General features: G+C 41.3%; 1 protein-coding gene across 1 annotated transcript in view; it reads right to left on the bottom strand.

Moving 5' to 3' along the window:
• Window positions 1–23863, bottom strand: part of NEMF (nuclear export mediator factor) — a 41296-nt gene extending 17433 nt beyond the window's left edge. Inside the window, exons 1-16 of the mRNA XM_042455033.1 lie at window positions 23715–23863; window positions 21958–22026; window positions 19509–19611; window positions 18047–18172; window positions 17174–17322; window positions 15286–15353; window positions 14245–14328; window positions 11466–11539; window positions 9569–9639; window positions 9410–9485; window positions 8788–8850; window positions 7692–7769; window positions 5595–5803; window positions 4052–4237; window positions 2909–2972; window positions 1458–1546 (exon numbers count right to left, since the gene is read on the bottom strand). Coding sequence (XP_042310967.1) covers window positions 1458–1546; window positions 2909–2972; window positions 4052–4237; window positions 5595–5803; window positions 7692–7769; window positions 8788–8850; window positions 9410–9485; window positions 9569–9639; window positions 11466–11539; window positions 14245–14328; window positions 15286–15353; window positions 17174–17322; window positions 18047–18172; window positions 19509–19611; window positions 21958–22026; window positions 23715–23857 — 1652 coding nt within the window. The 5' untranslated portion in view covers window positions 23858–23863. The remainder of the gene's footprint in view (window positions 1–1457; window positions 1547–2908; window positions 2973–4051; window positions 4238–5594; window positions 5804–7691; window positions 7770–8787; window positions 8851–9409; window positions 9486–9568; window positions 9640–11465; window positions 11540–14244; window positions 14329–15285; window positions 15354–17173; window positions 17323–18046; window positions 18173–19508; window positions 19612–21957; window positions 22027–23714) is intronic.
• Window positions 23864–24086: the final 223 nt, after the last annotated feature.

Below are 24086 nucleotides of genomic sequence, written 5' to 3'. Positions count from 1 at the left end.
GTTTATTCTTATATACCGCTATTCCTTATACAAGATCATAGTGGTGTACAGTTAAAAACAACATTAAAACAAGAATAACGATAAAAACAGCAATATCAACATCTAAGACCGTATAAAAACATCAATTCCCGCAAAATACCAAACCAATAAAACAACAGAATATTACAACTCAAGCTCATTGAGGGAAAACTTGGCGGAAGAGGAAAGTTTTTAGCATCCTCTTAAATCCCTCAAGGGAGGTGACGGTGCGGAGCTCGATGGGCAGGGTATTCCATAGTCTAGGGGCTGAGGTAGAAAATGCCCTCTGTATTGCACTATAATGTGCACTCGGAATAGACAGAAGATGTTTCCCGCCCGACCTGAGAGTGCGGGGCGGATTATACGGGGAGAGGCGGTCCTCCAAGTACCCTGGGCCCAAGCCACTTAGGGCTTTATAGGTAATAACCAACACTTTGTATTGCGCTCGGTAGCGAATGGGCTATTTTATTTATGACAAACCTAAGGCAAACCTATCACAGAGTCATCTTGGCAAGATTTGTTCAGAGAAGGGCTTGCATTTACTGTATCTCCCTTTGAGGCTGAGAGAGTGTCACTTGCCCAAGGTCACCTAGTGGGTTTCCATGGCTGAGCAGGGATCCAAACCCTTGTCTCCAGAGTCATAATCCAATGCACACACCACTACACCACACTGGCTCTCTGAATCATACATATAATTGTTTCAACGGGTCAATTCTAGTTAGGACTAACAACAGGATTTAGGCCAATCACCCAGCTTCCCCTCTGGAAAAGTTTGAGGACAATTTTATAGGCTTAAGAGGTACGTAACATAGTAACTGGACATTTGCTAGTTAATCAAACAGGCCGTTAGCAAAAAATAATAATGTAGCTTTTAGTAGTTGTGGTTTCTCTAGCAAGTTGTGCAAGGTCGGCTCATGTTCTATGAATGCATAAATATGTTTCCATCTCCGAATGCAGGACACACACACACACACACACACTTTCTAGAACAAGGGATAAAGGATCAGAAACAAGACTCAAGAAAAATCAGATTCCACAGGAGGGCTGGATCTGTCCTTTGGGTTCCCCCCAGATCTCCCCAATTCTTCATTTTTCTAAAAAAAAAAAAAAAATCTGAAAAAAGGTGATATGAGCACTTGGGGGCCCACTGTGGCAAAAGGGCAGCATAGAAATGAAATAAAATAGAAAACAGACTTTATGGGCACCATTTTGCCAGTAAAACCAAATTTAGGCCATACCAGAAGACCTTTGGTTGCTTTCAATCAGCACCAGGCTCCCAAGTTCAAAATGTACTGAAAATGGCCCCCCAACCCCCAGCTCATGCCTGCCCCAACTTAAACAATGCTCTCCGTGGTATTGTGCACCTAAGTCTCTGCCTATCTCAGCCTGTGATGAAACAGGCTAACAGTCACTCTCTTCCATCTCATAGAGGGACTCACCAGTACACCTTTCTAGCCTTCTGAATGGTGGTCACTGTTTGAACCTCTTTCAGTGTTTGCTTGGTCTTCTTTTCTGCTGATTTGAAGGCCTGTTCAGGTGAAGAAAACAAGGACCCCCCCAAGTTCTATGTTTAAAGCAGTTATCAGAGCTCTAGCCAGCCAGCTCTGGGAATGAAAAGTGAATACAATGCTCAATAAAAACAGCTTTCATGCCATGGTACTTCTAAAGCTACATTTTTTTAATATACAAAGTTAGTTGTCTATTTCTGCATGACTACAAGGCATGTTTCCCTGATCTCAGGGAGCCCCTCCAATCAAGAGCGGGCAACACAAAACCCATAGGCCACACATGGCCTCATGGTGTTACAGTGCACCCATGTCATATGTGGGCGCACTATACGCAGCTTTCAATTTCCACTGAAAGCTGCGCAACAAACAGGAAATGGCGTGTGCGCTGCGTGCACAAGCCCCATTGTTTTCAATGGGGCTCAAGCATACGTGGAATTTTCCTTATGGGGGGCGGATTCCCTGCGTAAGGCAAGGGCGCACTGTATTTATGGCCAGGCTGTCCACTTCCAAATTCAGTGAAACTCTGGTCACCACCTTTTTATGTATGAACAAGGCATGTAGTTGCTGCAGGCCTTGTTATGGAAACTCATTTTGTTGATCCACTACATTAATGGCTGCACTTTTCCCAAGGTCACACACTAGAGGCAAGGGAAAGAATATTTCCAAGCAACCTGTTTCTCCTGTGCTGACAAAAGGCACTGAGAGGATTTCACATCCATGATCCTGGAAGTCTACAAGAAGTGTGATTCTCCTTTAAAACAAAGTTCACACCTTGCTTACATGTTAAAAATGTCAGCTTTTACCACCAAACTCTGCAGAGGTGGGTAATGTAACTTGGGTAAGGTACGGCTCTTGGTGGGTGCAAAACACATGGTGGAAGTTGCCCATCGCTCCCCTCCCCAACATGCTGCTGTATTTATGACATCTGTGCTCCTTCCCCAGTTTTCATGTTCTTAAGCCTGACTGCTCTCCAACACAGTCACATCCTATGAAGCCCTGAATGTCTGAGCTGGGCAAGACTACAACTGGAAAGGATTTCTCTTCCAGCTGGGGTGGATGATGTAGATTTATTTGACTATGACCTTGCCTTGAGGGTTAAGTTGGAGAAAGGAGGAAACTTGGAGAAGAATACTCTCTTCCACTCTAGGAAAAACAGGAGTTTTACATTCGCAGCATAGGCCTCGAAATCTATGCAAAATGTTGACATTAAAGCTGACAAATTTGCTATTCATCCTTATATTATTGAGCTTTTTGTTCTATTTTTAGGTTCTGTGGAGAACTGCATGAATTTCCAAGCAGAAAGGAATCATTTCCTGGAATTTCAAGGCAGCAGTTTTTATGCTGCTTCTAAAGAAAGAAGGGCAAGGAAACCACTGGCATACCTTTTCTGCTGCTTCCACTGTTTTCTGGGTTTTTCTGGCTGCATGTCTTTTGTGGTCGTAATACCTGGGAAAGATACAACCATGTTAAGTTTCCAGACCATCCTTTTGTTCCTCACTAAATTGTCTGTTTCTCTTTCTTGATTTAAAGCACTTCTGTGCTGCCTTTGAGGGATAAACCCTACAACATCCTTTTTAACGTATAGTTAGCTTCAGACAAAGCATGAATATTATGCTTCCACATGATTTATAACACAGTTTATTCATACTATTTCCGTGCAGGCCCCCAATTCTCTTCCTTTTTCCCATGCTCCTCTAAGCCACCTGGCTATGCCTTGAATTTCATTTTGTGAGAATGGTGGGATATAAATTGAGGAAATAAATAAAAACAAATATGTCTATTTTCAATTTTTTTTATCCAAGATACCACATTTGCATGAGCAAATGAGCAGCCCCACCTGATTTATGCTCCCCGCTACAAAGATACACAAACACTGAGCCTTTTTCTTCATCTATACTAGACATAATCGGTGACTACATGTTACTTGTTATTGCTTACATTTTTTCCTTGTCATTTATGCTTCTCTTCTCTTTCTGTTTTCACCGTTATTATGTGCTTTCAAGTCAACTCTGACATGGTAATCCTACCACAGAGTTTCCGAAGCAAGATTTTATTCAAAAGAGATTTGCATTGCCTTCCTCTGAAGCTGAGAAAATGAAACATGCCCACTCTCTTCCCAGAGTTATTTAATGGAATGAAGGAAAGATAGGACATGACTCCATCCTTGGACAGGAATATATTAGTTACCATTCAAAGATATAGTTGTGTTAGTCTGCAAAATCAGTATGTAGAGAGATCTTGTAGCACTTCGGAAACTAACTGAAAGAAAGAAGTTGGCAACATGAGATTTCATAAACTTAAATCTACTTCCTCAGATGCATTTGGAGTAGAAAGCCAGGGACAGACTTATATGTCCTTGGTGTGTTAGAATATGAATTCAGGTGCTACAAGATTTCTCTACATACTGATATTAATTACCAGTAAGGGAGAAGGGAGTAACCCCTTTATTTGGATGCTTAGCATATACCAATGTGTCCCAGGACCTGGTTTTAGAAGCATCCCAGCCAAAGCCTCTGCCTCCTCACTTTTTGGCATTTGCGTAAGCAGACAAGCTGAGATCCAGGTCCACCAATAAGGGCTTGTTCTTCTGGGGCTTTTTCAGTTGTTTGGCTTTGTTCTTCCTCTTCTTTCCCTTGGACTCTTCTTCCACTTCCATTTCAGCTTCTCCATCATCCTCCCCCTCCTCCTCTTCCGAGAATACATAAGGGTTTCTAGCCAAGTAGGGGAAAAACAAACACATCTATCTTATGTTATTTATACGTTGCCTTTCTTCCCTTGCTTGCATTGGAATGCAGCCCCCAATCTCAGGTGATTCCAAGGGAACTGGCTCTCCTCATATTTATCAGTCTCAACTTACACTGTGAATCCAGAAACACAACCAACATAAATCACTCCTATGTAACTTGCCAATTAGAGCAAAATAATAACTCTGCCAGAGAGACATGCCAGCCATTGCCACCCCCTCCTCTCTGCTCCAGCACTACACCTGATTATCTTGAGCATGGGCACTGCAGCTTTTAGAATCACAGAATCATAGAATCCTAGAGTAGGAAGAGGTGACAAGGGCCATCCAGCAGGAACTCACAATCAAAGCATCCCCAACAGATGGCCATCCAGCCTCTGTTTAAAGACCTCCAAGGAAAGAGACTCCACTACACTCCAAGGGAGTTTGTTCCACTGGCAAACAGCTATTACTGTCAAGAAGGTCCTCCTAATGTTGAGGTGGAATCTCTTTTCCTGTAGCTCGCACCCATTGTTCCGTATTCTAGTCTCTGGAGCAGCTGAAACATGCTTGCTCCATCCTCAATATGACATCCCTTCTAATATTTAAACAGGGCTATCTTAACCATCTCTTCTCCAGGCTAAACATACCCAGCTCCCTATGTCATTCCTCACAGGGCATGTTTTCCAGACCCTTCACCATTTTAGTCACCCTCCTTTGGACATACTCCAGCTTGTCAAAATCCTTTTTGAATTGCGGTGCCCAGAACTGGACACAGTATTGCAGATGAAGCCTGACCAAAGCAGAATACAGTGGCACTATTACGTCCCTTGAGCTAGACAATATACTTCAATGGATGCAGCCTAAAATCGCACTGGCCTTTGACTCAGGTTCAACTCGTGGTCTACTAGGACTCCTAGATCCCTTTCACACATCCTATATCCATGCATTTCATTTTTCTGCCCTAAATGCAGTACCTTGCATTTCTCCATGTTGAAATTCTTTTTTTTAGCTTTGGCCCAGCTTACTAATTTTGAAGGTCATTTTGAATTCTGATCCTCTCCTCTGCCTTATTAGCTACTCCTCCTAATTTGGTGTAATCTGCAAACTTAGTAAGCATGCCCCCTATTCTTTCATCTGAGTAGTTGATAAAGATGTTGAATAGCACTGGCCCCAAGACAGAACCCTGTGCCACCCCACTAGTCACTTCTTTCAAGGATGAAGAGGAGTCATTGCTGAGCACCCTTTTAAGTCTCATTAACTACCAGTCTTTTAACAGCCTTGCTTCCAAGATTTTCTCTCATCTTGAACCCCCACCAATCAGTTCCAGGACACAAAAAACTTACTTCAGAAGCATCGTGATGTGGTTTGTTTGCAGCTTCAGCTCCTTGATGGCACTTGCTACTGGATCCCCTTGGGCTTGAGCTTCTTTGACCAGGGCACCAATCTCCGTCCAGTCAATCTGGTTGGCTAGAGCACTACGGACCACTTGGATAGCTCGGTCAACAATCTCCAGGTTCATTTCCACAAGCTCACCTTTCACCTTGTCAACTTCCTTTGGAGAAATGAAAACAGAAATGAAAGAGGATCAAGTAACCTGGAGTGATGATCCAGGCATTAGCTTGCTTGGTAACTAGTCATTGTGGAATATTAAATGTGCTTCTCTGGTTTGAAGAAGTTATGAAAGATCCCTAATCATGACACTTTTACAGTGACAGCTGCAACCTCAACACAGCTAACCAACACAGCTCATATGCATAGTATAAAGGAGGAAGAAAGGTGGAGGGGGAAAAAAAGGGGGGGAATGTGACAGCACATTTAAAACAAACTGGTTTTTATTTTTGCTTTTATGAGCTTTTATAATGAGCTTTTATGACCATGAAAGCTCATATGAAAATAAGAACCATATAGTCTTAAAGGTGCTTCCACATTTCTTTTCTTTTCCCCCCCTCCATCTGCCTTCCTCCTTTTTATGCTGCAAGATATAGTCATCCTTCCATATCCACAGATCCCTTATCCATGGATTCAGCCATCCATGGCTTGAAATTATTTTTTAAAATACATAAATTCCAAAAAGCAAACTTTGATTTTGCCACTTTCTATAGGTCAACAATCTTGAGGTTCATTTTTGCCGTTTTACTATGCCACTGTACAGTGGACTCTTGTTATATACTGGGGTTTGGTTCCAAGATCCCCCATGGATAACAAAATGAGTGGATGCTCAAGTCCTATTAAATATAATGAAATAGCAAAATGGTGTCCCTTATAAAAAAGTGAAAATCAAGTTTGATAGTTGAAATTTATACTTTTTTTGAATATTTTTAAGCTGTGGATGCTTGAATCTGTGTATAAAAAAATCTGTGTATAAGAAGGGCCGACTGTATTTAATGGGACTTGAGCGTCCACAGATTTTGGTGCCCACGGGGGTCCTGGAACCAAAACCTCAGCAGATGCCAAGCACCCATGGCACTAACATGGCTACTTCGCTGAAAACAAGCGTAAGATGAAGATCTTTCTAAGCCTTGGCATCTGAAGTCCTTGTAAACAAGATGTTAAGGACTGAATCTACCAGGCTTTCTTTAAAGGTCTTACAACCTTCATTTTTCCTCCATCATAACAACTAAAAACCTGTATTTAAAAAAGACGAGAGCTGTGCATCTTCAGAGTCTGACAGATTGTTTATCCCACCCTTTTATCTTGAGACCCCAGAGCATTAGGGCAGTAAACAGATTAAAAATATATAAATAATTTAAGCAACTCCAAATTAAAATCAATAAAATAATCTACCAATAAAAAGCATGCAAAACATTTTGAACAAGTTAAAAGAGCTTTAAAAGGTTACAAGAGTTAAAACTAACTAGACTGAAGCCAACAACTTTCCCTCAAGAGAAAGAGCCCTCCCTCCATGGCAACTGCCATCGTCCAGCTGGAGGGAGTAAGGGGCGGGAAGGGGGCTAATTTTGAATTTTTATTGTATTCTGTATGTATTATTATTGCTGTAACCCGCTCGGATTCCTTGTGATTGGGCAGGCTATAAATAAATAATTTATTATTATTCTATTATTATTATTATAACAACTGAGGGCATAAATCAGGGATGGGCAAAGTGCATTCCTGGGGCCACATGAAGTACCTCCCCTCTCCCTGATTGTTTTTTCTGAGAAAATGGGTTAATGCCTTCTCTTGGAAGCCTCCAGGAGCAGAATTTTACCTTTTAAACAGCTTGCAGTCCCCCCTCATACTGCCTTCTAAGCACTTCTGGATTTGGTGTTTTTCCTCATTTTCTGGCAATTTGCGTGTGCCACTCCCACCCCACCCCTAGAGCCTTCATGCAGAAAATTTGGCCCCTGGACCCTCACAGTTGTTAATTGTGGTGCAACAAGCCTCCTCTTCTGTTTTGCTTACAGCTCAATGTATCAAGAGTGCTTTATGATTGATTCTACCTGAGCTTGATGCAGAGCTTCCAATCTGTGCTCATGGTCCTTCCGAACGTTTTCTAGCTTCTTCAGAGCTTGTTTCTCCTTGTAAGACAAAAGGTTGGGGACAGAACAACAAAGAAATAATGGTAGTAGTAGTAGTAGTTATAACAACAACATTTATTTCTTACCTGCTTCTCTCCATGGATCAAGGCAGGTAACAACAACAGACTAACAAATATACAACATTAGTTAAAAACATTGGGAGGATCTAGCAATGACCAAACAACAAAGGCAGAGTAAGAAGAAAGGGATGAGAGTGGCAACCAATGGTTCACAACACTAGGTCCCCAAAGCTGCTTGGTCTAGAAAGCAAACTGTTCTAGAGAACTGCTCTACCCTTAAAGTCCGAGACTAACCTGGGAACTGAGTGGGTCCAGAGCTGCATCATCACCTTACCACCCAAGTTGTTGTTGTTGTTGTTGTTATTATTATTATTATTATTATTATTATTATTATTATTATCATCCTTTATTATAAAGCGCTGTAAATTTACACAGCGCTGTACATACAATATTTTAATTAGACAGTTCCCTGTCCTCAGGCTTACAATCTAAAAAGACACAACACAAAAGGAGAAGGGAATGGTGGTGGGGAAGGGGATTAGGTCCAGCAGTTCATCTCTCCCTCTGAGGCCTGGACCAAGGCAGATGGACTGGAAGGAGGACTTGGCTTCTTGGAGCTCGCCTGCCTCCCTCTCCCTCAAGATGGAGGATGAAGGGAGGGCTTGTCTTCTTCCAGGCAGGCCTCTTGGAGCTCGCCTGCCTCCCTCTCCCTCAAGATGGTGGGTTTGCTTGCTGCAGGTTTGAGCCACAACAAGACCAATATCCTGGTCTCTGCTGTGCCTCAGTCTCAAAACTTGAAAGAGCTCCTTCTTTGGACAGTGCCCAAAATCCTACATCCTAACACTGCAGCACTCTGGGCTGTCAACTAACCAGGACTGCCAACCTCTCTCCTAGTGAACACAGCAGCCTATTTCTCAGCAACCCACAGTTGGCAAGTGGCTCTTCAGAGGACAGTAAAAATGCCATGTCAAAGGCAAACTTTTGCATGAGACTGTTACCTGTTGCAACGCCTTCAAGTCTATTTTCTGGCCCTCCAGCTTCGAGTAAAATTCATCCACTGCCTTTCAAAAAAGTAAATAAAATTAGGAATAGATTTTTAATTTCTCGGGGAATGCAACAAGGGGGCGGGGAGTTTAAAACTAGTGATATCTAACAAAATCTCTTTAGTTACAAATTTAAACTGGAACATCCCAAAGGAAATGCAGACATTCTTAGTTTGGATTTTGCACTTGGGAGGTTGCCTTCCTTTCGTCTGAGGCTTAGAAAGTGTGCCTTGCCCAAAGTCATCCATGGGTTTCCATGGCTGATCAGGAATCTGAACTTTGGTCTTCAGAGTTATAGTCCAATGCTCAAATAACTACACCACACTGGTTCTGAAATAATTTATACATGTAAATATTTTTAGCAATGTTTTTGTGTGTTTTTGAATCTGTACTGGTTTTAATAATTTGTATACTGCTCCCATTATTGGGGAAAAGATGTGATATAAATGAATAATATTTATTGTTATTGTTATTATTCATTAGTAATTCATGAGACCCCTGCAGTCCTGACTCTGAATTAAGCCTTATATAAAGCACATATATAACAAAAAACCTCATATAAAGCACAGCAGCTTACCTTATTGAAAGATTCAAACTCCACATATGGCAACTTAATATGTTGAGAGAACAAGAAAGGGTGAAATTCCTCATATCTGCAAAACACATATTGGAGAACGTTGCAAGAGGACTGGAAAACATGACTTCTCAAAGGCCCTTCTGCCTTCCAAATACCTACGTGAGGATTTCTTCAGCAGGTTTCTCTTGCTCCAGGCTTGGCTTTTTCTCCCTCTTCTGAATGATGTAGCCCTACCAAAATAAAAACATTTATACCTCATACACATAGCCTGAAGAATTCAAAGACATGCCATGTTAGTCTGGAAAATCAGTATGAAAGCGATCTTGTAGCACATTTGAGACTAACTGAAAGAGAGAAGGGGGCAGCATGAGTTTTTGTATCTGACGTATTATTATTATTATTATTATTATTATTATTTTATTTTCTTCTATCCTGCCTTTCTCCCAATATAGGGACTCAAGGCGGCAAACAAGTATAAAACAACACAATTTAAAAACAATACAAAATATTAAAATACATAAATATAAAATTTAAAAACAATTAAACAATTTTATGGATTAAAACAGTTATAAATTAAAATATATTAAAATCCAAACCATTAAAATGTGTATAGCCCAAGACTAAGCAGACTCTAGACCATGAAAGCTCATGCTACCAACTTTTTTCTTCCATTTAGTCTCAAAGGTACTACAAGATCCCTTTCCATAAACCCTGAAGATAATTGTATACACAATGTTTTCATAGTTTTATGCATGAAACAAAGTTTGCATACACCAAACCATCAGAAACCAAAGGTGTCACTATCTCAGCCATGCATGTGGACAATTTTGGATTTTGGAGCGTTTTGGATTTCAGAATTCCAGAAAAGGGATACTCACCCTGTAATAACTGGCAAATAACTAATTAGGAAACATGAAATGTCTAGCATGCAACCAGACTAGAGTGAGGGGAAATAGATGCAATTTCTCTCTGAATTAAAAAAAAAGTTTTCTTTTTAAATGTAGCACCATTAGATTTGTAATGGAGATTTCTTTCCACTTAATGCTGCCAAAATTTTCATGGGTCATGGAAGAAGTAAACTCACAGAGAGCAATACAAACAGAGAGGCACTAACTATCCTGCACTTAGAATACAGCACATCAGGAATAAATCTAGGCAAAACCTTGCATGCTAGTTTTCTGTCTGCAGGGATATTTTTGAGTAGGGGAAGCATTTCAGTAATGTCAGAAATGACCTGAAGGCACACAACACATACACAAAAGGGAAAGGTAGTGTAATGTGATCCCTTCCACATCTGCTCAGAAGTACAACCAAATTCAACAGTGTTTACTTTCAGATGAGTGATTCAAAACTGCAGTATTAATACCCGAATCTGAGTGTGTATGATAATTAGTTTGTTTCCCAAGTGATTCAAATTGTTCTCTCAAATAAGTTTAAGGACGATGAAATAAAATTCTGAACTCTCTATTGACTGATTAAATGAAACTGTTTTATTTTTAAACTAACATTCAAAGCTTTGACAAATAGCATGCAACAACTGGAAAATGAAATGGATCCCAAAACAATGATAAGGGTAAATTCAGCAACACCACCACCACCCCGATGAACACCTCAGCTCCCCTCTTGCCATCTCCATCTTCCTGAACAATTGTAGCTTTGGCACCAGAATCCTTAAATTTCAACTGTGAAGGCTCAAGGTTTCCTTCCCCTCTCCCTCACCACTCAAGGAAATTTACCATAATGACATTTGAGAATGGCTGCTCTGGCTTAAAGGGTGGGTAAGTAAAGGAGCCTAAATGCCCTCAACGCACCAGATCCCCTATGATTTTGGAAGGTGAGCAGGGTCAGCCATGGTTAGCACTTGGATGGGAAACTGTCAAGGAATACCAGGTGCTGTAGGCAATATTTCAGAGGAGGGGATTTGCAAAACCATCTCTGAGGATTCTTTATCTAAGAAAGCCCTACAAAATTCATGAGGTAGCCATAAGTCAACAGGTGACTTGAAGGCACATATACACACACACAAAGTAGAGTTTGTCACAAGACTTTGAGCTACCTTGCCATTAAAGTTGTCCGTTACTTCCATATATTCTTCAGCTTTCCGTAAAGCAGCTAGCAACCCTTCAATATCTAAGAAAGAAAGAAGATATTGTTAAGGTTGGCCCAAACTACAAAATTAATAGGGATTCTAAAAATAAGCCAATTGACATTTTTCTGAAAGACCGGAAACCATTTTATGGACTTCTTGAGTAATAAGAAATCTAATGATGTAATATTTGCGGTTATGGTTATTAGTAATTCTATCTAGATCTGTAATGGTAGAATATTATAATTTCTTTCTCTTTTTTATTTTCATTATCATTACAGTTAAGTTTGGGGGGGGTGGTGGTCAGAGCCATATTGTGTTTTAGTTATACAGTGGGCCCTTCCCTTACACGAGGAATCCATTCCGGACCCCCCTGTGTAAGGGAAAAAACACGTATGCTTGAGCCCCATTAGAAGTAATGATGCTCATGCCTGTGGCACACCCCATTACTTCTTCCGGGGCGCGCAAGGGTTTTTTCCGGTGTGGCTTCCAGTCTATGCTGGAAGCCGCATAAGGCGCACCTGCATATGACATGGGCGCACTGTATGTTTGTTTCTCTCTCTCTTTTACTCTTTTGTCTTTTTTATTTTCTGAATGTATATTAAAATAAAAATAAAAAGAATTCTAAAAAAACCTGAGTTTTTAAAAAGGCAAGTTGTTTGAAACTGGATTTCCTATCTTCTATGTGTCACACAGAATTTGGAGGGAACCTCACAGTAGGAAGTTGCCTTGCATCAAATCAGATTATTGACCTACCTAACCCAGTAGTACCTTAATTCTGCCTGCAGTGGCAGATAGCGACTGAAAGGCCTGAGATCTCAATATCTGAAAGGTCATCTCTACTTACAGTATATAATCCTGCTGAAGATCTTCTCTTTGTTCCACTGATGGAAGCAATAGATTTTCACAAGTCATGGGAGAATCGTAGAATCGTAGAGTTGGAAGAGACCACAAGGGCCATCCAATTCAACCACATTCTGCCATGCAGGAACTCACAATCAAAGCAACCCCGGCAGATGACCATCTAGCCTCTGCTTAAAGGCCTCCAAAGAAGGAGACTCCACTACACTGTCTCTGCTGTGATAACCCATTTTTCAAAACCCTTACCCCCCCCCCCCCCGCCGTGAAAACATGATTACCATGGGCACTGACTTAATTTGTACAGCAAATTAAAACTAGACTCATTATTGTCATATTCAGGGCCTAGGAATCATGACCTGACAAGGTTGTAAAGATGTGCCTCAATGTACATGGATTTAAATCCTTCTACATCTCTTAAAACTGTTCCTGTTTTTTTCAAATTGTTTTAAATAGCAGTAACTTCAGCTAAAGCACCCCCAAACACTTTTTGAAGATGGCCAGAGAAGGAGAACCCACCCCCTCTCAAGGCAATTGGTTTCATCGTTCTTACCATCATGAGGCTCCTTCTAACATTCGATCAAAATCTAAACTCCTTAAAACCATTAGACCTGGTCCTACCCTCTGGGGCAGCAGAGAACAGGTCTGTTCCCTCTTCACTTGAAATATTTAAAGAGTATCACACCAGTGTCTACTCTTCACCAGGGTGAACATCCCCAGTTCCCTCAATCTTTCCTCATATGTTTTGTTCTCTGTACTTCTATTAGCTATATTAAAACAATTAAAAATACAATTTAAAAAGACCAACAAAGGGAATAGTACATTTTAAAAGAATACAGTACCCTCTTATAGTCCGTTCCTTAAAAGCCTTTAGTTTTCCAAACCTGTCTGAGAAGTCTTCCCATCAACTGTACCTGTGAAGTTGGCATGACTAAAAAAAGGATCTCTCTTGTATATCTCAAGGTCTGGGCAGGATCATACACTAAGGATGCATCTATACTGCAGAATTCATCTAGTCTGACACTGCTTTAACTGCTATTGTTGCATTTTGGAATTTGTAGTTTTGTGAGATATTTAGCCTTCTCTGTCAGAACAAACTACTACAACAAACTACAAATCCCAGGATTCTATAGGATGGAGCCATAACAAAGTGGTGTTAAACTGCAGTGTGGCAGCAGCAAAAGATACTGTCTGACAGGTAGCCTGGACCCAAGCCGTTTGGGCTTTACAGTTTGAATTCTCTGCCCAAAGATCTTTTGTTTTAGAGCAGGATTTAGTTTAATAAATAGCATGGCAAGAACTATGCCCACACACTATCACGCTGTTTCCTACCTATGTTTCTGCATGCAGTAATGGGAAAATTTAACCTCCCCTCCCTAGCTGTTAAAAATTAGAGGGTTAAGGATGTAGGAATTTAAACCCTTCCCTACCATGCCAGCAACTCTGCTTCAGATAAGTTGTTTACCTTCTGCTGACCCCCAGGCCCTGGAGACCACATAGAAAGCAGCAGAGTGCTATCAGCTGCCCATATTTTATCTACACAGACTGGCAGTTCTTCCACAGTTTCCAACCAAAACATATTTATTCCCAGTTTTATTTTGAGACAACCAAGACTGAACCTGTGATTTTCAACATGCAGAACTAAGAACCTTTCCCTTGTGTGGCTCAAGACCAGCTTTGGAGAACAGGAATTAAGCTGGTTTAGTTGGTAGAATACATACAGAGAGAGAGAGAGGCAGACAGACTGGCAGGCAGACCGACAGGCAGAGCAAGTGACCAGGGTAAAAGCAAGGTTTTTTAAATCTTGGATTTAATTTACAGACAGAAGCACATATAGTTAAACATCAGGCAAACCAAACTGTGTTACACATCCAGACATTTGAACACTTACCTTTGCTATCCATTTGTTCTATTCTGGTATTACTTGAAAATCCTGTTTCTATAAGGCAGTGTTCAATTAGAGTGGCTCCATAAGCTATAAATTAAAAAGAAAAAGATCCATTAATGACAGGAAAAATAGCATACAGAGACCTATATTAAAACATTAATTTTGTTTCCTGAAATAGTGCTTTAACACCTATGAAGGTGAGATCTGGACCCTTTATACACATTTACCTTGAATTTGGGCCCACCTTCAAATAATATCCATAATTTTCTGTATAAGAAGCATGGATCTTGTACAACTTTGTACAAAATTGTGCCTTTTAATAGTATTGCCTATTACTGGAAGACATCTTTCCTATTCCATTCTCCAAGAGTACCTCTTTAATCCCAGCATTCCTATTTACCATTTGCTGTTTTGTGCTTTCATGTCATTTCTGACTTATGGGCACCCTAAGGTGAACCTTTGCCTTTCTCTGAGGCTGAGAGAATGTGATTTGCCCACAGACACCCAGCGGTTCATATGGCTAAGTGGGGATTCGAACCCTAATCTCCAGAGTCATAGTTCAACACTCAAACCTCTACACCATAATAACTCTTTTGATGGTTGGACTAAGACTCCAAGAGACAAGGGTTTGAATCTCCACCCAGCCATGGAAATCCACTGGGTGACTTGTATAACTCACACTCTCTAAACCTAGGGGCCAAATGCATTGTAGAAATAATCCAGTTTGATACTGCTTTAACTGCCCTGACTCAGTGATAGGGAATCTTGAGAATTGTAGTTTGTGGTGACACCAGAGCTCTCTGATAGAGGTGGCTAAATGTCTTACAAACTACAGTCCCAAAATTCCCTAGCACTGAGCCAGGGTAGTTAAAAGCATTGTCAAACTGGATTATTTCTGCAGAAGGCAATGGCAAACATCTTCTTAATAAATCTTGCCAAGAAAATCCTTAAGATTTAAGGATAAGGTTGCCATAAAAGTCAGCTTGAAAGCACATAGCAACAAGAGTATATTTGGAATGTTAATGTAATGCAAATTGTACTTACGAAGATGAGGGTTTAGGACTCTCTTGAGCTGATCCCCCTTAGGTGCAGTGGTTATTATTTCTGTCAATCTATGAAAGAGGGAGGGAAGATTACCAAACGAACTCATACTCTTAAGTACAAAAGGATCTTCCTCCTCATTACTACTGTGAAAGAAGCCTGGCTCAAGCCTTTGCAGACAGAAAACTGGGCAAACAAGACCAGAACAACCTTGTCATGCTCACCTAGCTTGAGGTGAAATAATAGAACAGTTCTGCAGAACCTTGTATACCCTTTTTCATGATTCAGATCTCTCATCAACTCAAAGCCTACCATCTTCTCACAGGGGTTTTTGTACTACATCTTCTCATGAACTCCAGGTGGACTTCAGAGAACCATAATCACAGAACTGCAGAATCCCCCTGACAATGCAGCAATCCACAACTAAAGCACTCTCACAAGACAGGCATTCATTCTGCTTAAAACCTTCAATAAAGGAAAGTTCACTGCACTCGACTATTCAACCATAAAACTACTCTTAACCACCATTCTTTGTTTCTTTTTTTAAAGGCCATTGAATAATTTTTAGTATTGAATTTTTACCACTGAATTATTATTTTTGTTGTTTACTTTGTAAAATGGAATTGAAAGGGGGGAGAAATGTGGGATTCTTTTTGCATTACTGCACTATTATTACCCTATTAAAACATTATTTTGAAAAGAGGCATAGCAAGGTGGTGGGTGGGTGGCATACCTGTCTATTTCATGCATCTGAAGAAGTAACTTATAGCCCACTAAGTCTCATAGTTTAAATCTGATTGTTTTTCCCAACCACAGGAGACCAACTCAATTAATGTTGAATGATAAGTCAGCACTTATGTAAATCTCATTTATTCAGTGTGCCTACTCCTGCTGGGACTAGAAGTGGGATTTAGACTAATATGACTTGCAAATTTTTCAGTTGGGGTGAGGACAAGTGTACCTCTTCCACAGTTGTTCTTTTGAAGCCCCAAAATTACTCTTTCCTAGAAAACTCTTTTATTTGAGAGAAAAGATGAACAGCTGTTCCTGGGAAACCCCCAAAACAGCAATTCATTTTAAAAAATACTGGTAGGCTGCAGGCCCCTCCATTCATTAAATAACATCACAAAAATACTCATGCTTCAAAGTCAGAAGTGACCTTCCAGATACTTCTGTTTGTTCTGTTCACTTTTTGGCAATCTATGCAGGCCACAGAAAAGGTCCAAGTTGCCAGTCCCTGCTTTGAAGTGTCATAAGATTCTCCTTTTTGAGGCAATAGAGTAGCAGAGCTAATCTGGTTGCTTTTGGGGGGGGGGGGATGGGGAGAGGGGATTCTCTCTTGAATAATTTCCATAACCAAATACAAGCCACAAGAGTGGGTTGAAACTGACTAGGCTGTTTCCCAAGTTAATTCTGAACTAGACTAATGTCAACAAAAAATGAGGCTGAAAAGTGGGGCTGAAAGGGACAGGGGGGCCAAGACTGCTGGCCCTGGGAGTGGTTTTATTTTTGAACTATTGCTTGGAAGCAAAAGAGGATGAAATGTCCAACCTTTCGTGTGCTTGTAAAAGAAGTTTTTAAACACCATTCCAAAACTGCTCTAGGGTGTGCACTGTCACAGGTATTTTCTACAAAGTGCCCATGTACCTATTACTATGGTGATAAACATGTATCCTAAGAAGAGGTCAGCTTTTCTGGGAAAAACAATAAAACAGAATGAAAAGCTTGATTATCAGCTGAAGGCATGGTGAAATGGACACACAAAGATGGCCGGAGACAAGGATGTCTCTAGAATACTGTGCCTCCTGATCTCTGGAAAGCTACTGTCTGCACATAGCTTCAGGAGTTTGCTTCTTCTCCAGTTCAAGCGCCACACAACATAGAGACATACCTTTCTAAACTGGGCAATGGAGTTGCAGCTTTGGCGTGATCAATTGGGTAGTGTTCCCGCACAGCAAATTTGACATCATCTGCTTCGTCTGTGCGAAACCTCAGGATGTTCAGAATGAGATACTCATGATCAGTCAGCACAATGTTACCCTGTGGCAGATTCAAGACACTTTGTCACCAAAGTACATCACTGTTTGCATTTCCAGAACAAAAGATTCAATCTGTAACCTCTCCCAAATTCAGGACAATGGCACAGCTAAACTGATGACCACTTCAGGCCGTTTTAGTACAGGTAGGGTTCTTAGCACATCCCCACCATGGGAGTCTGGGGAAAACTGAACACCTAGAAGGGAAAAAGCTATTACAGGTTCATTTGGAAGTGGAGCTTTAAATAGAACAGAATGTGATGGGTGCAGAAAAGACTAGGGGTGGAGTGGGGTAAAGAAGGAGAAGTTCTGTCTCCACGTTATTTTTTCCAACAGCAAGCAAGAGTCAGTCTTATTAAATGAATCTGTTTGTTGTTGTTGTGGTTGCTGTCTGCCATCATGTTGTTTCTGATAGGGGACCTTATCAAAGGGTTTTCTTGGTAAGATTTGTTCAGAGGAGGTTTGCCATTGCTGTCCGCTAAGGCATAGAGCATGTGACTTGCCCAAAGTCATCCAATGGGTTAACATGGCTGAGCAGGGATCTGAACCCTGTTCTCCAGAGGCATAGTCGAACACTCAAATCAACTACAGGCTCTACTATATGGGAATACAAGGTCAAGCCTCTCCCCCAAGAATAACACAAAACTCCTGGGACGGGGTATTGGGGAAAGAGACTGGGTCACCAAGCCACCCCATGAGTGCCCAAACCTCTCTCTATCACTGCTTACCCTGTCATAGAGCTCAATAATAAGATGGTAGGCAGCTTCATCACTTCCAAACTGGAAATCAACTATTCTGTCCACACCGAGCTGCTTCACACTCACAAGCCTTCTGGTCTTCAAATGCTTGCGACACTGTTGGCAAGAAAGTGTAAACAGGTCTGAAAACGTGCAGCTAGGCAGAACCATTCCAAAATAGCAAAAGCCAGCTCTTGAACACACACACACACACACACACACACACACACACACACACCATTGTAGATGTTTTAGATCAGGGTGGGACCCCAGAAGGCTGTTTTGTACAACTCTCTAATCTGTCCAATTGTCTGCTCCTTCAGAGTTCACAGGTCATTGTCACAACCACTATTTTAGGTGACCAGAAGTGACAAAGTGTTACTTCCTGTCACCTTTCTGGCTCTTCTGGGAGGCTGCAGATGGAGCAGATCACTGTAACAGCACTGTGTTTCATCTTGCTCTTGTGGCAACACCAGAATAACTTGTGGACAGTAGAGGAATATTTCAGATATTAGGGCCAAGGGGAAAAGCTGTAAGGAATAGAAGAGAAGTGCTCTTGGGTACCTCAAGCAGATAAAGCTCCCAATGCACTAGATGGCACCTCCAGTGATTAGGGTAAGGCCTAAAGGAAAAGCATTGTGTGGAACTAGAGAGCCATTAACAGAAATGGTAATACTGGGATGAATGAACAATAATGACAGAAAACAGGGCAATCTCAAGTATTCAATGTGTAAAAATTGCTCTGGGTGCTTAGGAAAGTCACTATATAAATTATCATTATCATCCAAGTTCAGAACTGTACAGTCTTCCCTCGCAAAAACAGAAGGAGGACTGTACTTAGCAGTGCATGTAAACAGATGTGTGTGATCATGCACACATACACCTCCATATGTGTAAACATTCCAAGACTTTACTACTTTATTCACACTTCTGCTGCTAGAGAGAGGGCTTTTCCTCACTGCCAGAGGAAGAAGAGCTTCACGTTCAACAGAAGCCAGAGGCACTGTCCTACAGCAATAGCAAGCACATTTTATACCGCTTATCAGTGAACTAAGCACTCCCTAAGCAGTTTACAATGTGAAAGCTAATTGCCCCCAACAAACTGAGAACTCATTTTGGCAATCTACAGAAGAATGTGAGGCTGAGTGAACTTGGAGACCCTGGGATCGAACTCACAACCTTATGGCTGCAGTACAGGAATTTAACCACTGTGCCACAAGGGCTCTCTTCAATGTCCTTTCTATTGTCAATACAAACAAGGCCTACTAGCATGTGTACCTACCACTAACCAAGGAGTAAAAAAACCAAACAAACCATTTCAGTTATACATTACTAAGTAGAGATGTATAAAAACACAGATTTGCAAAGAACCACAAATGACCAGCTTGAGATCTCACTGAACCACACACACGCGCACAATAAATGTGCAGGAAACAACTTTTGACAATTTTACCTTCATTGCAAAGCTAGATGGCATCATATTCTTGGGCCACTCAAATTCTGTTGTGTGAATTCTAATTCCAGATTCCAGGAGAAGTGTAGCTTTGACATCTGGCCTAGTGTCAACAGAAAGAATTAAGGGACATTCAGACTTCTGTTCACAACTCATTTCTGATTCCTTAAGAATAAATGTGAATGTTTACCAAACATATCTTCTTTTTCCGCTAGGAACTGCCATCTTGGATTTGTAATTTCTGTTACATCAGATGCTAATTTTGGATAAGTACATTCACAGCATTCATGATACATTTATGCAGTTTGCTATGGGAACAGTAATGGAATGGAATTTGTAGCAAGGCTGGGAAATGCGTTCTGACTAATTTCCAAAACATACCAGTGGAGCATTACTAACATGCTCAATAGCGGCCTTATTGGTGGTCCAGCAAGCACAGAAATACCATCGTGTGACATTGTGAAGACTAGCCTTTTTGGTGATGGCACCTACTCTATACAGCAGTGCTTCTCGAGCTATCTGAAATCATGGAATGGCCATTTTTTACCCCATGTGACTGGGACCAGTACCGTATTTGTGCCATATGTGCCACTGTTTGGCACATTTAGTCTGGCTTTCCAGAAAAAGCTTGTTTGAGGTGGGAGACCACATCACTAGCAATGCCAACATCATGGGAACAAACAATCCTACCAACATGGAAAGGTAGCACCAAGGTAGGATCTGTGGTGTTACTCAGATTGTTTGTTTCCCAATCTTACTGCAGTATCCAGGAAAATCAACGCTGGCCCCTCAGCTTAATCCAAGGATAGATTTTGCCCCTTTGTTGTTCTTTAGACTTAGCCATTTCCTGCACAATCTGAGTGTGCTTCTCAGTGATTCTCAACAATAGGACCACTGGACAAGCATCACATCAAGATACATTTGAGAAACCTCCAAACCAGTCATGAGCCTTCATCTCCAACATACCCAAGTACTAACAATTGGGAGTCTTATTTTCAAAAACCCAGGAGTCACCTGAAAGCAGTGGAAGACACTTGGAAACACAACAGCAATGGCATTTACATTTCTATACTGCTTATCAGTGAACTCAGCACTCTCTAAGCAGTTTACAATCTGTAAGGCAATGGCCCCCAACAAGCTGGGTACTCATTTTACTGGCCTAAGAAATGAGGGAAGGCTGAGTCAACTTTGGAGCCCTTTGGGATCAAACTCACCATCTTGTGGCTGCAGTACATTTAAGCATTTAACCACTGCGCCACCAGGGCTCCCTTGTGACGGCCAACACAAGGCCACAGAAACCATTTCCATTCACTCAACAACAGTATTGGGAGAATACATTTTAGCTCATCTGGGTGGTCAGTAAAGGGGGAGGTTGTAAGCATTAATGAGAACTTGGGGGGGGGGGAGCAAAATATACACCGGGATGCAAACTGCATTAAATATATCAAATTTGCATTAAACATGAGGGAAAATCTGATTAATTTCATGTGTGGACAGCACTTAAATGAGCAAGAGACCCATTCTACACATTTCTCAGCAAGTTGTTCAGAAACTTGTACTGTACTTTACTCCTGTGGTGTGCGTGTGTATATATATATATATATGTGTGTGTGTGTACAGTCAGATCTCCATATCCACAGACACTTTGTGCACAGATTCAAGCATCCACAGCTTGAAAATATTTTTTTAAAATATGAATTCCAAATGGCACGCCTTAATTTTGCCATCTTCTGTAGGGACACCATCTTACTATGCTCCTGTATTTGATGGGCCATAAGCATCCACAGATTTTGGTACCCATGGGTGTGTGTGTGTGTGTGTGTGTGTGTGTGTCCTGGAACCAGGCCCCAATGGATACCAAGGGCTTACTGTACATATGCAGAGCTTCAGACTGAGATAAACAGAAGTAGCAACAGATATCTTCTTTAAAGAGGAGCAGTCGCTCATTCACCTCTCTTCCAGGTCTTTGTGTCTGAGCTGCGTTTTGCATGCTAGGCCTAAGCAACCAGATGCTCATTTTTCACTTCATGCACAGCCCAGGTTGTGTCTCCCTCATCCAGAATTTCAAAATCCACTGAAATAGAGACAGCTTTGCTTGCTGACGGTTCAGAGTACGCAGACTTTGCTTTATGTGCATTAATGAAAATATCACGTATAAAACTACCTTCAGGCTATGTGTATAACAAGGTACTTACAAAACAGAAATGAATTCCACGTTTAAATCTGAGTCCCATCTCCAAGGTCTCTCATTACGGATATGCAGATATTCCAAAACGCGAGAAAATCTGAAACCCCAAACGCTTCTGGTCCCAAGCATTTCCAAAAAGGGAGATACAACTTGTAGCTTGTATTTAACTGGCTATTTCATTTTTCGGGGGGAGGGAAGTGTTTTAGGACATTCATAGGACACACACAGGCCTAAAGAGCAAAAATAAAGGTTTATTCTTACTTCTGAAGGCGGATGAGGTACGTCTTATTATCCACATCATAAACATTGCTGACTCTCATTCCCAATAAGCTGTAAGAAAAGAAGAAAGAAGATGCATGTATCTATTAGATCATCTACAGAAGAGCGTTACAGGTAAACCTCAGTTAAGGAAGCAATGGGTTCTTGGCTATTGCTTCTCTAATAGAAAATTTGGTACCAGAACCAGAAATAGCATGGAAAGAATAGAGGAATTAAGATCAGTTCAATGTGTTTCTGCCAACCTTTACATGAGTCTCTTGTAAAACTTTGAATACAAACTATCATTATTCACATGCGAAACAAAACAAAGAAGCCAGGTAAGCTTTGAGGATATTTAAAAACCCATTCAGAACCTCCTAGGGACCATAAGGCTCCTTTAAAAATGCCTTTCAGTGGGTCCCACCTTTCCCCAAAACCACACAAGAAAAGGCACTATCTGTATGCTGTGTTCTGGTATATTTTTGGCTCTGTTTTTATGTTGCTAACTGTACCTTTCTTCTCAATCAGTAGTTCTCAAATTCTGGTCCTCTTGACGTTCTGGACTTCAGTTCCCAGAAACCCCAGACAGCTTGGCAGCAGGAATTCTGGGAGCTGAAGTCCAAAGCACCTGGAGGATCAAAGTTAGTCTAACTGCTGTTCTCAATTGTGAGTCCCAATTCTAGGGAACAGCGGGACACAAATAAATACAACCCTGGCTGCAGACACAATGCGGAAATAACCGTCTGATCGGCCCTGGATCCATTCTGCAGAATCCTGGGATCTGTAGTTTGGCGACAGCAGCAGAAAGGCTGAAGACCTTGTTCAAAACTACAAATCCCTGAATTCTATCAGGACTGGAAATCCAGGAGGTGTTATATATACAAGTAGAAGGAAAAAGAAAGTATGTATGTTGCATTAGTAGAATTAAATAGAGGATTGTACAGAAAAGAAGTTAAACCAGTTTGGGTTATAAAGGCTGGATGTTTACATACATTGAGACACAAAGGTCAATGTCAGAACAAAGCTCAGTCGGGAGAACAGGAGACGGATGAGAAGGTTAAAGGAATGGAAATGAATACAGATACATACAATTGGAGATGGAAGATAAGAAGCTTAGAACAGAAATTAATTGGCAACAAGAAGGGAATGCGGTTTTATTTTGTGGAGTGAGATGCATTTACCTAAGAGCAAGCGGAATGCCAGCATGGATAACAATAACAATAACAATAATAACAATAACAATATCATCTCGCCTTCCTCTATGGATCGAGGCAGGTTGCAAAAGCACGATAAATCAATAAAACACATCAATAAAATACAGGATACGTCTAAAACCAGAGCCACACAACCAACCCCTCAGAGACAAAAACAAAACCAGAAACACTATGAAATACACAAGTAAATAAATAAAGTATAAATAGATCAAATAAGTAAATAAAAGCAATAAAATAATAAAACAAATAGTAAATAAATAAAATATAAAAATGAATAAATAATAAAATGAATAAAAGCAATAAAACAATAAACAAATTCCTTTCCCTTTCCTTCTCTGGCTGCAAAGACACAATCAATCAAAGACTGACATGATCAAAAGTCACAGCAAACGCGGCTCTGACTCAAAGGAGCGGGACGTTTCCTTTCAGCTCCCAGAATTCCGTAGCCCTGCTGAGCCAGAAAGAGAGTGAAAGCGCTGCCGAACCGGCTTCTCTCTCCCTGCGGACGCAGCCTGGGAGCCCCTTCCCTGCCGCCCAAGGCCCTACCTCTGGCGCAGCTCGGCTATCACCGCCCGGATGTCCACCGTGTTGAAGCGGGACTTCATGGCGGCACAGAGGCGGACAGACGCCTTCTCCACTGCCTTCCAGCTGCTCTCTCCTCCTGACAGGAACCGGACGGCAGCGCGCATGCGCGGCCACCGTAGTTACTACGGCGAGAGCGCCAGGCCAAACCTAAGGAAAAGGGACTCGTCTTCCTATGGCGGCCGCTTGGCCGAAGGCGAGGAGAGCCCCGCGCGCCACCGCCCTCTAGCGGCGGCCCCTGGAATGGCAGCAGCCCCTCTGTTAGCAGTTTTGTTCCTCCTCCTGATCCCAGAAGTCAAGAGGAAGAACAACGTCCATAACTATGATGATAACAGT

Source organism: Sceloporus undulatus, chromosome 1 (assembly GCF_019175285.1).
Source record: "Sceloporus undulatus isolate JIND9_A2432 ecotype Alabama chromosome 1, SceUnd_v1.1, whole genome shotgun sequence".
NCBI lineage: Eukaryota > Metazoa > Chordata > Lepidosauria > Squamata > Phrynosomatidae > Sceloporus > Sceloporus undulatus.
Note: the sequence above shows the minus strand (reverse complement) of the source record. Positions and strands in the feature narration are given on the sequence as shown.